Source organism: Antechinus flavipes, chromosome 5, assembly GCF_016432865.1.
Source record: "Antechinus flavipes isolate AdamAnt ecotype Samford, QLD, Australia chromosome 5, AdamAnt_v2, whole genome shotgun sequence".
NCBI lineage: Eukaryota > Metazoa > Chordata > Mammalia > Dasyuromorphia > Dasyuridae > Antechinus > Antechinus flavipes.
Window position 1 is genome coordinate 108543635 of NC_067402.1, and position 16258 is coordinate 108559892.

The window sequence follows — 16258 nt, forward strand, 5'->3', positions numbered from 1 at the left end:
TTTTCTTGTAAACCATGAACTCAATATTCCTATGAAGATAAACAATAAAAACCAAAGAGGATAGTTCAAATCCTGCCTCAAATACTTACTATCTGTATGACCCTGAACAAGTCCCTAAATCCTTATCCTTAGTTTTTTCTTCTGTCAAAAGAGAAAAACAGTGCCACGTACCTTCCAGAGTTGTTGCAAGGATCAAATTAGATAAAACATGTAAAGTACCTTGCAAAATTAAAAAGGACTATACAAATCCCCAATTACTGGTATTATTGTTAGCTCATATTTAAAAGACTAAAAACTTTCTGAGAGAAGAATGTGACAATATGAGTAATTATAAAATAAATATTATGGCCATTGTATTATAGTACATTATATTGACAACACTTGTTAGTTAATGATACATTTTAAGAAGAAATTTATTAACTGACAAATTAACTTCCAATTTTATTTTCATATTTTAACAATGTTTTAGTTTATGGCCCTTACATATATGTGTGAATAGTATCTTACCAAGAGTTGAGCCACAGAATGTAGCCTCCATGGTAAAGCTGTTATGGATTCCCATTTTCCACATAACTACTCTTCCTGTTCCTTCTTTGCTCTTCCGAACAACAAACTTACAAGCTGAAAAGGAAAACTGAAAAAAACCACATAAAATACTAATGATGTTTAGGGACAGTGGGTTAAAAATGCAAGCAAATTACATAAAGTGGTAATTCTCACTAGAATTTTGGAATATTTTAAAAGAAAGTTTGTGATCTCTTGAATCTTTCCAATAGTCACATCTTTTTTATGTTTTTAATTACTTTATTTTTTAAAGTTTTTTATTTTTAAAACATATGCATACATATCTAACATATATAGGACTGCTTGCCATCTAGGGGAGGGGATGGAGGGAGGGAGGGGAAAAATCTAAACAGAAGCGAGTGCAAGGGATAATGTTGTAAAAAATTACCCTGGCATGGATTCTGTCAATATAAAGTTATTATTAAATAAAATAAAATTTAAAAAAATAAATAAAATAAAACATATGCATAGATAATTTTCAACATTCACCCGTGCAAAACTCTGGGGTTCACACACAAGAAAAAAAGATCAAAAAGGGAAAAAATGAGAAAGAAAACAAAAAGCAAGAAAACAATAAAAAGGTGAAAATATTATGTTGCAATCCACATTCAGCCCCCATAGTCCTCTTTCTGGATGCAAATGATTCTCTCCATCACAAGATCATTGGAACTGACCTAAATCATCTCATGTTGAAAAGAGCCCTATACACCAGAGATGATCATTGTATAATATTCTTGTTGCCATGTACAATGACCTCCTGATTCTGCTCATTTCTGCTCATTTCTGCTCAGTTCATGTAGGTCTCTCCAGGACTCTCTGGAATCAATCTGCTGATCGTTTCTTATAGAACAATAATATTTCATTGCATTCATATGCCATAATTTATTCAGCCATTCCCCAACTGAGGGGCATCCACTCAGTTTCCAGTTCCTTGCCACTACAAAAAGGGATGCCACAAACATTTTTTGCACATGTGAGTCCTGTAATCGTCACATCTTAAGTAAATAATATTTAAAACAGTTTTTAATGCTCATGGTCGATATAGTAAGGTAGCACAGAGGGTAAGTATGTGCCCAAATGCCCATGTCAGAACTGTGAGCCACTATAATACAGGTGGCCATCCCATGTAATTGTTTTTGGTTAACATTATGGCTATCACATGATAGCCAGTATTCTCTAGTGGACAGGCAACTTGCCTTGAAGCCATAGAGATCTTGAGTCATGTATTGTCTGTCATATACAATCTGTATGACCCAGAGCAAATCATCTAACTTTTCAGTGCCCCAGGAAACTCTTAAGACAAGGGTTCTTAATCTGTAGTCTGTGAACTTTAAAAAAATTAATAATCATATTCAGTGTAATTGGTTCCCTTTGTAATTCAATGCATTTTATTTTATACATTTAAAAACATTTTGAAAAGAGGTCCATAAGTTTCTGATGAAACTTATGGGTCCTTGATATAAAAAAAATCTTAGGAATTTCAGCTCTAAGACTCTTAAGTTTCAAGAGTTGCTGATCTAAATTGACTGGGGAAGATATCTAACTAGTTCAAAGGTCTGAACCATATATAATTACTCAATTCTGCTATGACACTTGTTTAAAAATGCAAATTTGTTCCAATTTAACTAATATGGTAGGAAACATTTTGAGTATAATTTGATTTTCAAGTTTGCTTCTGTCAGATTTTTTGGAGATATAGAGCAAGAATACTCAAAAAAATCGCTATTTCCCAATAACTCACAAGGTATAATCCTTCTGATGTTCATTCACTTCTACAAGCAAACTTCAGTTCTTTGTCAAGGTAAAGTGCCATATTTATTATGTCACTTTTCATGCAAGAGAAGCTTACAGAGGCTTCTCTTATCCTCTCCAATCCTCTTTCCCATTTTTGCCGATGATGTAGAGTTTTAAATCCAAGCCTGTAACCAGTCCAACTTGTTCCCTAAGGATGGGAGGTCACTATCACGGTATTTACGAAATTTTTATCTACTTAACAGATATAAAACTAAGCTATCCTTTTTGTTAGTTTATCTTTTTTAAAAATGTCATTTACAAAGTTTTTGAGCATTGTCTTTCTCCCTATTTCCCTCCATAAACTCTGTTGTTTTTATTTTACAATTTTGCATAGCTCAATGCTTTTTGGCAATGTATATGTCAAATTATAGCAGAACTGACCAAGTAGATATTTATATATCACATGTATAGATATTTCACATCCATATTCAGCAAAGAAGTTTCTTCAGAATCTCAATGAAAGATTCATTGGGATTTTCATTTTTTTTATGTGTGAAGGTTAACTATTAGTATTCTTTAGAAATAGTTAAATTTTTACATCTCAAAAAAGTAGTAGGCTGTGTTCTAGATTCTCTTATTTCTTCTATTTACATCTTTCTATTGGTGATCTCATAAGATGTCATGGGTTATTGAATTGTTATTATTATTATTATTATTATTATTACCCTTATGCAGATGGCTCCTAGAAGAATATATTCATTTAGCCCCAATCTTTCTCCTGAACACCAGTCCCAAATTACCAAATGCATAATGAACATCTCCAAATGGATGTCCCACGATTAACAAACGTAACATGTCTAAGACAGACTTTTAGATCTCTTCCACCCTACTCCTAATTCATTCTTCTTTCTATTTTCTCTTTTTCTATTGAAGGCACTTCTACCATTTTGATTCCTTAAGTCTTTTCAATAGCCACATTGTAAATGTACAATATTTAAAACATTTTAATGCTTACAGTCAATTTAGTGAGTCAGCACAGGGATCAAATAGGTGCCTACATGCTGTGTGAAGCAATTATAGCATCAGTCTTTACTTCTTCCTCCTATATCCTTTCTTCTTCCTACCTATATCCAATATGATACCAAGTCTTATCAATTAAACTTCCACAAGTTTTATTTCTCATATGTGTCTCCTTTTTCCTCATTCAGCCATTCGGTTATTCAACCATCAGGTCCACATTATCCTTCAGTGGGACTACTGAAATAGCCTTCAAATTGTTGTCCCCATTTCCAGATACTTCCCCTTCCAATTTATCTTCCACAAAGCTGTCAAATTGGTAATTTTCAAAGTAAAAGATTGGGTGTACCACTGCCCTGTTCAAAAATCTTCAGGGATTTTCCATGATTTGTAGGTTAAAACACAAACTCTTTTTTTTAAAAAAGAAGCTTTAAATTTTAAATCTTTTTACAATCTCTCCAACCTATCTTTCTAGTCTGATTTCACTGTGCTTCTTCTCATGTATTCTGTTCCAGCCAAATAGGACTTAAATGATACTTCATCTCCCATCTCTGTGCCTTTGCATAAGCTGTCTGCTATTCTTAGAATGCATTATTTCCTCATTTTCACTTACTAAAATTTCTGACTTTCTACAAGAGTCAACTCCTGTGCTACCTTCTATATGAAGTTTTTTCTGATTCTTGCCATTGTGACTTTCCTTTCCTCCTCCCCCAATTACTTTATATGCATTTTATATGAATTGTGAATATGTTTTCTCCATTGGGAAAATGTAAATTCCATGAAGGCAGGGATTATTTCATTTTTATCTCTGTATCCTTAGAATAGGATACTGCATTAAGCTATTATGCAATTAAATGTTGAATGAATTAAAGGATCCAAAACTTTTTAAGTTTAGAGGGAATGATAATTGATCTATTCTCCCACTCCAATTTATTATTCTTAAAATGTTGGCTTTAAAATAGTCTTTCTAAGTCTTCTCTGAGTCTTGACTTTATAAAATATTTAATATATTTTTTAAATTATTTTTTATTCAGTCTATACATTCCATTAGTCAATATGAGTTATTTTCAAAACAGTAAAGAAAACCTGACATACTTACTTTGTTTGGACAATTCTTGCTCAGCATAAATGGAAATACTCGCCGCTCTAAGCACAACTCTTTATGTTCATAATTATTCTGACAGCCATACATGAAGATATTTCCTCTCCTACTGTGACCATGGAGGTCACAATATAGGAGAATCTCCCGATCTTCCATTAATCTGCAAAGAAGAAAAAGGAAATATGATAGCTAAAACATTGACTCTTCAGTTTTCTTCTATGTATTGAATCAGGTCACTTGATTTTTATAAGTCTGAAAAAAAGGAGTTTAAAAATAAAATAAATAAATAAAAGCTTTAAATAAAGCTTTTTGGTTTTTCTGTTTTTAATAGCTCCCTATTTCAAGTCATCTTATGTATTGCTAATAATTTACTTTCATTATGCTACTTCTTTTAGTCATCTAAAGAATAAAATCCAAATTCTTTACTAAGGCATTCAAAGCCTTTTGCTCATTTTAATTCTAATCAAATTTTCCATCTTCACTATTCCTTAACATGATCTTTCTCCCATTATTCTTGTCCATTGCTTTCCACAAACTAATCTTGCTTATTCCAATCCCAGAACCTATGCTTTATCTGGACTTGGTTGTTTTCTCTATCAATTTGAATATTATTCCCATATTTCAAGATGCAGTTTTCTTATTTTCTCCATAAATCTTTCCTGATCACTTCAACTCAGGGATTTCTCCCTTCTCTGAACTTATAGTACTTATTAATGTCTATGCCACTCATTTAATACTTGATCACAAATTACCTTGTACCATAAATCAATATGGGCAGATATTACTATTTTTTAGAAAATCAGGACTAATAGAGACCTATAATCTACAAACTATAGGCCAATGAGGTTGGCTTCAATTACCAGCAAATTTTTATAGCATATTAACAAAGGGACAGTTTATGAGGATTTATGGATTATGTAGCTCATACAGTTGGAGATAGAAAGAACCTCCAACTCCTTTAACAAACAGCTGAGAAAACTAAGGCCCAGATAAGTTAAATATTTGCATATGCTTTCTTGACTATAGTAAGACTAGAATTTCTTGAATATAGCAATACTAGAATATGAACTCTGGCATCAAATTCAGCTCACTTTCCATTATAACAGGAGTGATCACTGTTATAACATCATTAATAATGGATTGTGTCAGTTTAACCTCATTTCCTTTTTTAACAGGGTTACTAGAATGGTAGATCAGAGGAGTGGCACAGATATACCATACTTGGATTATGGCAAAGTATTTATTTATTTATTTTTGCAAGTCTATTATGTACAACTTGCTATTCCTTTTTTATTATTTTTATTTTATAATAACTTTTTATTGACAGAACCCATGCCAGGATAAATTTTTTACAACATTATCCCTTGCACTCGCTTCTGTTCCGATTTTTCCCCTCCCTCCCTCCACCCCCTCCCCTAGATGGCAAGCAGTCCTTTATATGTTAAATATGTTGCAGTATATCCTAAATACAATATATGTTTGCAGAACCGAACAGTTCTCTTGTTGCACAGGGAGAATTGGATTCAGAAGGTAAAAATTACCCGAGAAGAAAAACAAAAATGCAAACAGTTTACATTCATTTCCCAGTGTCCTTTCTTTGGGTGTAGCTGCTTCTGTCCATCATTTATCAACTGAAACTGAGTTAGGTCTCTTTGTCAAAGAAATCCACTTCCATCAGAATACATCCTCATACAGTATTGTTGTTGAAGTGTATAATGATCTCCTGGTTCTGCTCATTTCACTTAGCATCAGTTCATGTTAAGTCTCTCCAAGCCTCTCTGTATTCATCCTGCTGGTCATTTCTTACAGAACAAAAATATTCCATAACATTCATATACCATAATTTACCCAGCCATTCTCCAATTGATGGGCATCCATTCAATGTCCAGTTTCTAGCCACTACAAACCGGGCTGTATGGCAAAGTATTTCAAAATAAAGTTTTATTCTGTCTTTGTGGGAGTGATCTGAACTAGGTGGGTTTAGAACTGAGTGAATAAAGGGCTCCAAAAGTAGTCAATAAGTGATCAGTGTCAATCCCAGCAATGTGGCCAAGGATATTTCCTTGGTTTCTGCATTATTTAATATTTTTATCAGGGATTTGGATAACAGAATAAATAACACATTTATCAGGCTTGCAGATGTCACAAAGCTGGTAAGAATAAGGGATGGATCCAAAAAATGTTTTGACAGTCCAGAATGTTTGGCCAAATCTAAAAAAAATGGAAGTGTTAAGAAAAATATATTCAGTCTTACATTAGAGTTCACAAAATCAATGACTATGAGATAAGAAAGTTGAAACTATATAATTCATGAGAAAAGATCTATGGATTTTAATGGACTATATGCTCAATATGAATCAGTTGTGTGATCTCAACACTACATTTAAATCCTAACCTGGAAGCTGTCTTCTATTATAATGTTTCCATGTAGGAGATGGAAATGGAGTTAATAAGTATTAATTAACAGGAACACTATTAACCTTGCTGTTAATAGTGCTGAACAACTAGTGGTCTAAAAAGACCAAGCCCTATGGCATGATAGTTTTTGATTAGTGTGAAGTATAGTTATATGTTTTAAGATGTTAATTTTGTTAACACAGCCTGAAGAAGTATCACGTTAGACAAAGATTCTGAAATTTTACTAGTTTCATTTCATATGTTCTACCTAAAGATCTCTTCCTCTGCTCAACTCTTCATTTGCTGGACATTTGCTTCTTCTGAAGTGAAGCAGCACCACTGACTTCAGTATTTCATAACAATATGAATCACTTGGAAATAGTTTTCAAAATTTTCTTACTTATAAAAATGCTTACCAATTCTTCCTTGCTTACTCCCAATGTACATGCCTATCGAAGTGTTTGAAATATAAAATTTTCACATGAAGACTGTTGAAAAGCTAACCTTGCTATTTCAATATATTTCCTCTTCTGACATTCTTACAAAGCAAACTAATTAATATCAAGAAACTTTAAATAGCTAGCATAAGGTTAAGACAATTTTGCTAAGTCCTCTTTATCACGTTCAGAATGGAATCCTAGTTTTTTCAAGAAAGGCACCAGATATGTAAACTCTTTTGAAGGCAGGAACTACAATGGGATCATAGCACCCAATAACTGCCTCTCCAAAGTAAGAAAGGCCATGAGTAGTCTTTGTACAACTCAAGTATGCCCTGAGAACTTTTGACTTTCATCTCTAAATTCATTAAATCCAAGAGGCTCCCCAGAGATCTGAAACCTAAATTCTTATTTCAAACTTAAAAGACTTAAAAGTATTCCCTTTAGTTATTCCAGAACAGCAAATCATCTTTCTTTCAGTTCTCTTTGAATTTTTGAGATTATTAAATATGAGAGTGAGATTCTTTTCACACTTGATTGGTTAATGGTTCTAAAGAACCTTCCCATCATTTATTGATGGGAAACAGAATTCTTGAAGTTTACAGTCAAGATTCCAGTTACAAATAGGCCAAGGCTGTAAATGTGTGGTTTCTGACTATTTAGGAAGTATTTTTTTCTAAAAATTTCTTTTACTTATTTGGGGAATAATAGAAATGGAAATGGAAGCTGTTCTTATACCATGGAATTATTTCTCATAGATAAGGAGTTTAAGTTTCTTAGAATAAATATTAAGCTCCCTTGGATCAAGGGAGATTTTAGGAAGTAATGTAGTCAGTGACAAGAAAGATGTCAAAAAAAAAAAAAAAAAGACTAGTAGGAAAAGCAGTCACAACCGAACCTTCTCAAGAAATCTATTAGTGGGTTAAGTGGAATTAAAGGGAGAAATGCTTGTATGGAAGGCTACCAGAGCGGCTACATGAAGTGAGACTGATTTTACCTACGAATCATATTCCTGGTGTACCAAACGGAGGGATAGGAGTCCTTCTGGATCGACGTGTAGCAGCGGTTTAGGTCCTGTCCAGCCAAGGAGCATCGGTAGTTTCCCACAATCACGCCGTCCGGGTTCAGCATAGGTATCACTTTGAAGATAAAAGTATCCCGCAGCAGCTGCGCATCGCTTGAATCTCCTAAGATGTAATCCAGGAAGCCTTTCATGATCCAAGAACTATTCGTTTCTCCCGGGTGGACTCTCGCTGTCAGAATCACCACCTTTCGCTTCCTTAATTCGGTGCTCTTCAGAGGGGTGGTGATTGTTAAGACGTACACCATGTTCCTGGCCAGCGTGTGGCACAGCACCCGGATCTTGCAGTACTGCGAGCGCTTGGGGTCGTTGGCGATGCGGGAGAGGTAGTCCTGCAGGTTGGCGTACGTGTACGGGTAGCAGTGAGCAAAGTAGCATCTGTCTTTGTCGTGGGGAAACTGGAAAGTCCACGTGAGGGAGAAGGACGGGCGGCCCTCCTGCCCGATGTTGTTCCTGTAGTACTTGATTTGGTCTCCCGTTCGCCGCCAGCCGATATTGTTCATCTTGGCCTCTTTTTCCGAGTAGAAGAGTGGGCGCATGCCTTTATTGTACAGGCTGTATGGCTTCGTGAAGTTGACGATTGTGAAACGATAGGGTATCCCCGCTTGAGTGTTGGTCACTTGGAAGTAATACCATTGGGTGTGTCTACTTGTGAAGAGGTCAGGGCGCACAGTCAACTGATATTCACGATCAGTACTGATATAAAAAAGGGGGGAAACAAGTTATAAGCTTAGCATAGGCAAATAAGAAAGAGATTTCTGTCTAGCCTCCATTAGCTTCTCTTTGTGGAACCTTAAAAAAGGTATTAGAGATTTTTTAAATTCATGATTTAATGCCTTATATCTAGTCACATTCCTCCTTGAGGAAAGGAACTACCTTTTAAAATTGATATAATTTTGAGGCTTCTCACTAGACAATAAACATCTTGAGAAAAGATATATTGGCCAGACCTCCACTAGGTACTGAGTTAATGTTGTTAGATAAAGATAATTAAAACTGGTTTTAAACAATATAATTCATATCTTTGATTTGTTATCAAATGAAATTTGTTATAAATTGATAAGCAAAATTGTTAAGAAGCTTAGACCCACATATATATGCATATATACATACACTCATATGCATACACATACGCACATACATATATGAATAGAAATTAACTAAAACACTTGCACATATATTGACAGGGAAATATTGCATTATAACGGCAAAATGGAGCCATTTTGAGGAAACTGTTTCTTTTAATAATTCAGAGGCAATATTACTTAAGCTATATGCTTCCTCTTCAGGGAGTAGGGAGTAGCTTAGTATCCTGAGAGCACAAATGAGTACATGATATTTTTCAAACTTTTTCCTCAATGATTAACACATTCACTCAGATCATATTCTAACCCAGAAATCCTGGTCCTGAATTTGGCATCAATCAAACCCCATTGTCCATCTCTACTCCCATTTTCCTTATTCTCTTTTCCCTTCATCTACTTCTTGCCCCAGTGTCCTAAAGTTACCTATTCCTTGGAATTCCTATTCCATAAAAGCAACAAATTTAAATCTTTTCCTTTCCTATTCCTGTTTTTCAGTCTTCTTTGACGGGTCTTAATCCAGATCCTGGATGTCCCAGGGGACTTCATCTTGGGTCCTCTTCTCTATAATATTTCACTTAAAATTCTTATTAGTTTTCATGGGTTATCTCTGTGCTGATGAGTCATATTTATTTGTCCCCCCTCCATCTCTGTTGACTTCCACTCTTGTGCCTCCAACTGCCTATTAGATATCTCAAAATGACTATCCTGTAGGTATCTTAAATTCATAATGTCCAAAAATGAAATCATCATCTTTCTCCTCAAAACCTTCTTCTTTCCTAACTTCACGATTATTCTTGAGAATACCACTATCCTCCTAGTCACCTTGCAACTTAGGTGCTATCTTCAATGCCTGATTCTTTCTCATCACCCTACTTTCCACCTTAATTCAATTTCTTGCCAAGGCTTACCAATTTTACCTTTACCTCTCATATATACTTCCTTCTCTTCTCTGACACTGCCACCACCCTGATGTAGACTTTCACCTCTTCTTACTTGGATTATGTTGAGAGATTGCTAATTGGTCTCTCTGCTACACATCTTTCTCCATTCTAATTTCCTTTCCTCAGCTGTCAAAGTGATCTTCCCAAAGAGCAGGTTTGACCACATCATCATTATTACCTCCTCAATAAGCTTCTGGATTTCCCTACCACATCCAGGATCAAATACAAAACAAACAAACAAACAAACAAACTATGTTTGATATTCAGTGCCCTTCATAAGCTTCTTCTCAATTTCCCCTTCAAACTTTCTAGTTTTCTTACACTTTACAGATACTCTGGGATCCAGTGACCATCCATGCTGTTTCTTGAACAAGACATTCCACCTCTCAATTCTGGGTATTTTCACTAGTTGGACCCCCCAAAATGGTCTCCCTTCTTATCACCATCACTTTTTCTTAGTTCCTTTCAAGGTCCAGTTAAAATCCCTTTTCATAAGAAACCTTTCCTAGTCCTCCTGAATTATGCCTTGTCTCTGCTGACAACTTCTAACTTATCCTGAATATAGCTGGTTTGTACATAGTTGTTTATATATAGTGTCTCCTTGATAGACTGTGAGCTCTTTGAAAACAGAGACTGTTTTTTACCTTTTTATGTATCTTTAGTGCTTGTACCATGCCTCATACTTAGTATAAATTTAATAAATGCTTATTAATTGGCTGACTCAAAATGCTCTTTGGGAAATTTGATTTTAATATGTACAGATCATTGTAATAGCCCCTGAAGACCCTACTATTCAAAGAAGTGCCCTAAGCTAGCTGATGTTCTAGTTTCTCAAATCAAAGGAATTTTAAAACCTACACTTTGACCACTTTTTGCAGATTACCACTTTCAAACCTGGCTTCAAATATCAAAGTGTTGTCATAATCCTCCACAGGTAGAATTTCTGAGTGCTTCTGAAGAGATCTGATACCTCCTATTCGAGAATATAAGAAAGAGCGGCCTTTGTAAGCTGATAAGGGAAGCAAAACAAACAGATGTCAGGGTCTGTAGGAAATGGTGCAAGTTACCATCAATATATTTTAAGACTTGAGGTAAATAAAAGTTGTAAACTCTTCTTACAACTCGATGTAATTTACATTTTTTAATCAAAAGAATGCCCAAGAGTAAACCACTTTAAGGATTCAACATTTCATCTTCTGAAAATAGAATTTTCACGGAGTTTTCCCATTTCCATTAAAAAGCTGCTTATTCTCTTTTATGTTTAAGCAAATGTATACTCGACTTTATCTTGCATCACTCGAATGCAAATCAAATTCTAGAAGCTAACACTGTTAAAGTTTGAAAACTAAATGATACTTTTAAAATGGATGTCCTAAGATGATTACATCTATTCTTCATCTTTAAGACAATCCTATCTGGAATCTTTGAATTGGGAAAGATATGAGAAGTCAGCTAGCCCAACTTCCACCTGATGAATGACTTCTATAAGGTTCCTAATTGCCTAGTAAACCCAGGGTCTAGCTAGTAAAGCATCTATGGTGTAGGAAACTCATGAGGCATTTATTCCATATCTGAACCACCTTGATTATTAAATTCTTCCTTATATTGAGCAAAAAATCTGCTTGCCTATAAATTTTACCTATTGGTATTCATATTTTTAGATTTAGAAGTAGAAGAGTAAAACATATCTAACATGACAAACATTGGAAGTCTTTCAAATATTTGCAGAATCATATCCCTCTCCTTTGTCCAATTTTTACCTTCTGCAAGCTAAACTGTTCCACATATGCCTTATTATTGAGTCTGATCATTGTTATTCTCCTTTGGATACTTATTATTGAGTCTGATCATTGCTATTCTCCTTTGGATATACTCTTACTCATCGATGTCTATCTTTCTAAAAATGTGGCACTCAGAAATGAACACAATACTCCAGATGTGATTGCCTTGCTTCAGAATAAAGTAGTATCCCCCTAATTGAGGGAATTATACTTTTATTAATGAAACTCAAGATAAAATTAGCAATTTTGTCCATTGTTTCAGGGCATCCCATGAGATTAAAAACTATTTCCCAAATAATATGATGATGCCATTTGCCTAAAGTATTCTTTCTTTTTTTCAATTACATATCTTTGTGAGGCTGGGTTATCGTCACATAATTAAATCAAAACAACATATTACATGGATTGAATGCAAAAGTAGGTATGAGAATATAAACTCTCTTCTATTAAGCCAGATATTAAAGAGATTTGCAAAAATATGTATAACGCGTCACTTGCTTTACTTGACTTCACCATTCAAATTAAAAGCAAAGAATTTTCAGGAAATTGGAAATCAGGAAGCTGATATAAATAAGAGCTTTATTTTTATGCAACACAGCAAGCAAATAAAAGCATATAAACATATAGTATATACTGATATAAATAGAGAGAGGTTTGTCCCCATGGACACAAGAAACAGTCAACATAAGGGGAAGGGAGAAGACATGTTCAAAGTTGGGGTTCAGGTACCAAAATCATGTACACTAAGAATAGGTTTTGTTGAGAACAGGTAATGGCACCAAAATATAGGGGAAGGCTTTCCTAATCAGATCCAGATATAATGGAGAAGTCCTCAGGGTCATAATACCAGGCTTAGGTGAGGCTCAAGTAAAAACAATTTCTTTATGTAGACCACAATGTCTTTATGTAGCTATCTAAGGCAGCAGAAGAATGACTCAGGACCTCTGAAGCAGGCCAAGAAGTTCGTCCACTCAAAAACTGCAAGTATTATGTGTCAGACAGATAATAGATAAGAACAGTGGAAAAGTACAAATATGGCTGACTTAGGCCTATATGCTCTTGTGAGCATTAGGATCACTTAGCCTGTATGACTATATTGGAGTCATCATTATAATTACAACCTCAAACTATAACATCAAACAATATAAAATTTACAATTATAACTTTTTTTCATCAATTAGAAAATAGAACTATTTTTCATTAAAATATTTTTATATTAACCTGTAATAGGGTTATTATTAAATAAATATTTAAATATTTATAGATACAAATCACATAAACAAAAGCTCTTTGGGGTTCTTAACAATTTTAATAGAGGAAGAGGGATCTGAGACCAAAAAGTATGAGAGTCACTGCTCTATAGATTGATAGAAATCTACTAATCTTAAAACTAATACTAATATTATAACTACAAATATTTCCAATTTTTTGCATAAAATGAAACTGTTTGATTTTATGACATAATGATGAAATGCTAAGAGGGATGGATTTAGAGTCAGAGAACTTGGGTAAGAATCTTCACTCTATCATTTACTCTATGAGTTTAGATAAGTCATTTATCCTTCACAAGCCTCAGTTTCACCATCTATAAAATGAGTGGTTTACATTTGATAACTTTTTAGGTCTCCTTTCCCTGTAAACTTATGATCTTGTGATCCTAAATCCAAATTCACCACCCTTAAAGCATTTTCTTAATTTATTATTCTAATAATCCTGTTACTGAAATTTGTGCTAAATCAGTTCAAATGACTCTCTTGTTTCCATTTTTGCTTTTCTTTCAGGTATATGTTTACTAGTCTGCTGGGAGAGGTGACATGTAGCTGGGAAAAGTTGAGGCAAAAGTATAGGCAAAAGAAGAATCCTCTTGATTCAGTTTCCTTTTGAGCTACTTCCATTATGAATAGGAAAACTTCCCACCTGGTTAATTCTAAACTTTGCCTTTGATACCCTGTGAATAAATGTGGAACTCTGCTGCAATGCTGGCTGTGGAATATGACTCATACCTTGAATCAAATAGAGTTAAGGGAAGTTTCCTCACTATGGCTTTTGTCTTAACAGTATTGATATCAATCATGTTCCTCCCTTTTCCTTTTCTAACTAAATTCTATTATCATGGCAGATGAATAATGGAAGTTTTGTCATTGTATAAAAAATATTTTAATTAGCATATTTAAATTATCCAATTTACTGTAATAGGATATAATTATGAAAGATCGTATTTAATCTGAATTTGTGGTCAATTCCTTATCCTGAACATCTAAGTAAATAAGTTCTTAGGCTGTCCTTCATTCACTTGTTAATAGTTTTGTTTCATTCTTTCAGGATAATATGAAGATAATAATTATATCCTCAAAGAAAGGTATAAAGATATAAAAGTGTCTTTAAAGATAAAAAATTTACTGTGTGCACCTTATGGAACTATCACCTATTCTGTAAGCGGCTTATTATCATTTCTGCTTATCCAGATGATACTGTGGGAATTCTAAGGCTCTCGTACAGCAAGTTTGTTGGTCATGGTTTGCCCATGGGGCTTATGCAGTGGCCCTTTGTACAATTTTTAGCTGCCTTATTAAGAGTCAAACTCCTCATGGAGAAAAACTGTGATAAAAGTGGGATGAAAGTGGGAATCCTACCATTTGCATACCTGTGAATAGTGGAAAAGTGAGTATATTGAACTGCCAGTCTATAAATTACAGATGATTTGGGGTATAGAACTTTCCACTGGCTAAAATATCTGTGGCTTTTCTCATAGGATATGCTGTTTATGTTTATAATGCCTTTTTTGGTGCTCGTACTGAATTTCCCAAGCTAACTTCCACATTTATAGGCAACAGAAATTGGGAAGTTATACTGAGGGTGTAGGATGGATATAGGTCTAATTGTAGTACTGTGCCGTAAGTGTGGCTAGCACTACAGAGAAAATTATTGAAATTTATTCTGAGTCAGTTCAAGTGACCCCATTGTTTCTAAATCTTGCTTGTATTGATCAAGTAGCTGAGATGCTTTTTCCCTTTTGGAAATATGCTATCAGGCTTGTCTTTCTCTTATGAAATTTCTCTCTAAAAAGTGTGAGGTTTAAATTTCCTTGTCTCGCTACATTCAACTTCCTTTTGCCTTTAGTGCTACAATAAACTCCTTTATAGTTTTCTACCTGAGTTTGTTTCATTATTGAAGGAAAAAGCCCAAATAAAGATTTTCTTTTGACACTATCAAAAACAACTCAAGCTTCATCATTAGAAAATTTTTATTCATGTCCAATTTAGGTCCCTCTTACTGCAATTTAAACTTTTTTCCTTGTACTATTATCATAAAAAAGAAAAATATCTTATCAATATCTTCCAAATAGCCCATCTTCATACACCTAAAGAATCCAGAATCAAGTAGTACTACTTCACTCTTTATCACCATCACCATTTTCATCACCATCTACAATTTTCGTATGTATCCCCAATTTTTCAGATCTCTTAAGTTTGGAGAGCTTGAAAAAAGAATAACCGTAGAGATCCAGTTATTTCTCCCCATTTTCTTCTCTAATATTATCAGGCTTTATTTACACAGAGCATGGAAACTCCAAATTAGCTGTTTTTGCTGTTCAATCATTTCAGATGTGTCCAACTCTTCAGATATGAATCCCATTTGGAGTTGTCTTAATAAAAATACTACAGTGGTTTGCCATTTTCTTCTCTGGTTTAAATGAGGAACTGAGGCAAAATGGGATAAGTGATTTGCCTAGAATCACATAGGTAGTTAAGTGTCTAGGATCAGATTTGAACTGGGGAAGATGAGTTTTCCTGACTTCGGGTCTGGTATTTTATGTAGTATGCCATCTACCTGCCTAAAATACCTAGCAAATACATTTAAAATCAAATTGGACATTGCTTGAAGTGTTTAAATTACTAATAATTTTATTGTGAGAAATGTACTGTGAATTTATTTTTTTAAATAACCAACATTAAATGAAATTAGCATTTTCATATAAAAAGTAAAGCAAAAAGTAGAATAGTAAAAAGAAAATGTGACGTGAAATTGTGAATCTTTATTATTTAGAACTTGCTTGTAAGTATATAATATAGTCCAGTGTTGTCAAATTCATATAGAAACAGATCCTAGAGGAAGCAT

At 34.1% G+C, this 16258-nt stretch overlaps 1 protein-coding gene across 1 annotated transcript in view; it reads right to left on the reverse strand.

Annotated features, from left to right (window-relative positions):
• Positions 1–16258, reverse strand: part of AGBL3 (AGBL carboxypeptidase 3) — a 122191-nt gene that overhangs the window by 76370 nt on the left and 29563 nt on the right. The window contains exons 6-9 of the mRNA XM_052001384.1: positions 11217–11367; positions 8249–9028; positions 4415–4577; positions 508–634 (exon numbers count right to left, since the gene is read on the reverse strand). Coding sequence (XP_051857344.1) covers positions 508–634; positions 4415–4577; positions 8249–9028; positions 11217–11367 — 1221 coding nt within the window. The remainder of the gene's footprint in view (positions 1–507; positions 635–4414; positions 4578–8248; positions 9029–11216; positions 11368–16258) is intronic.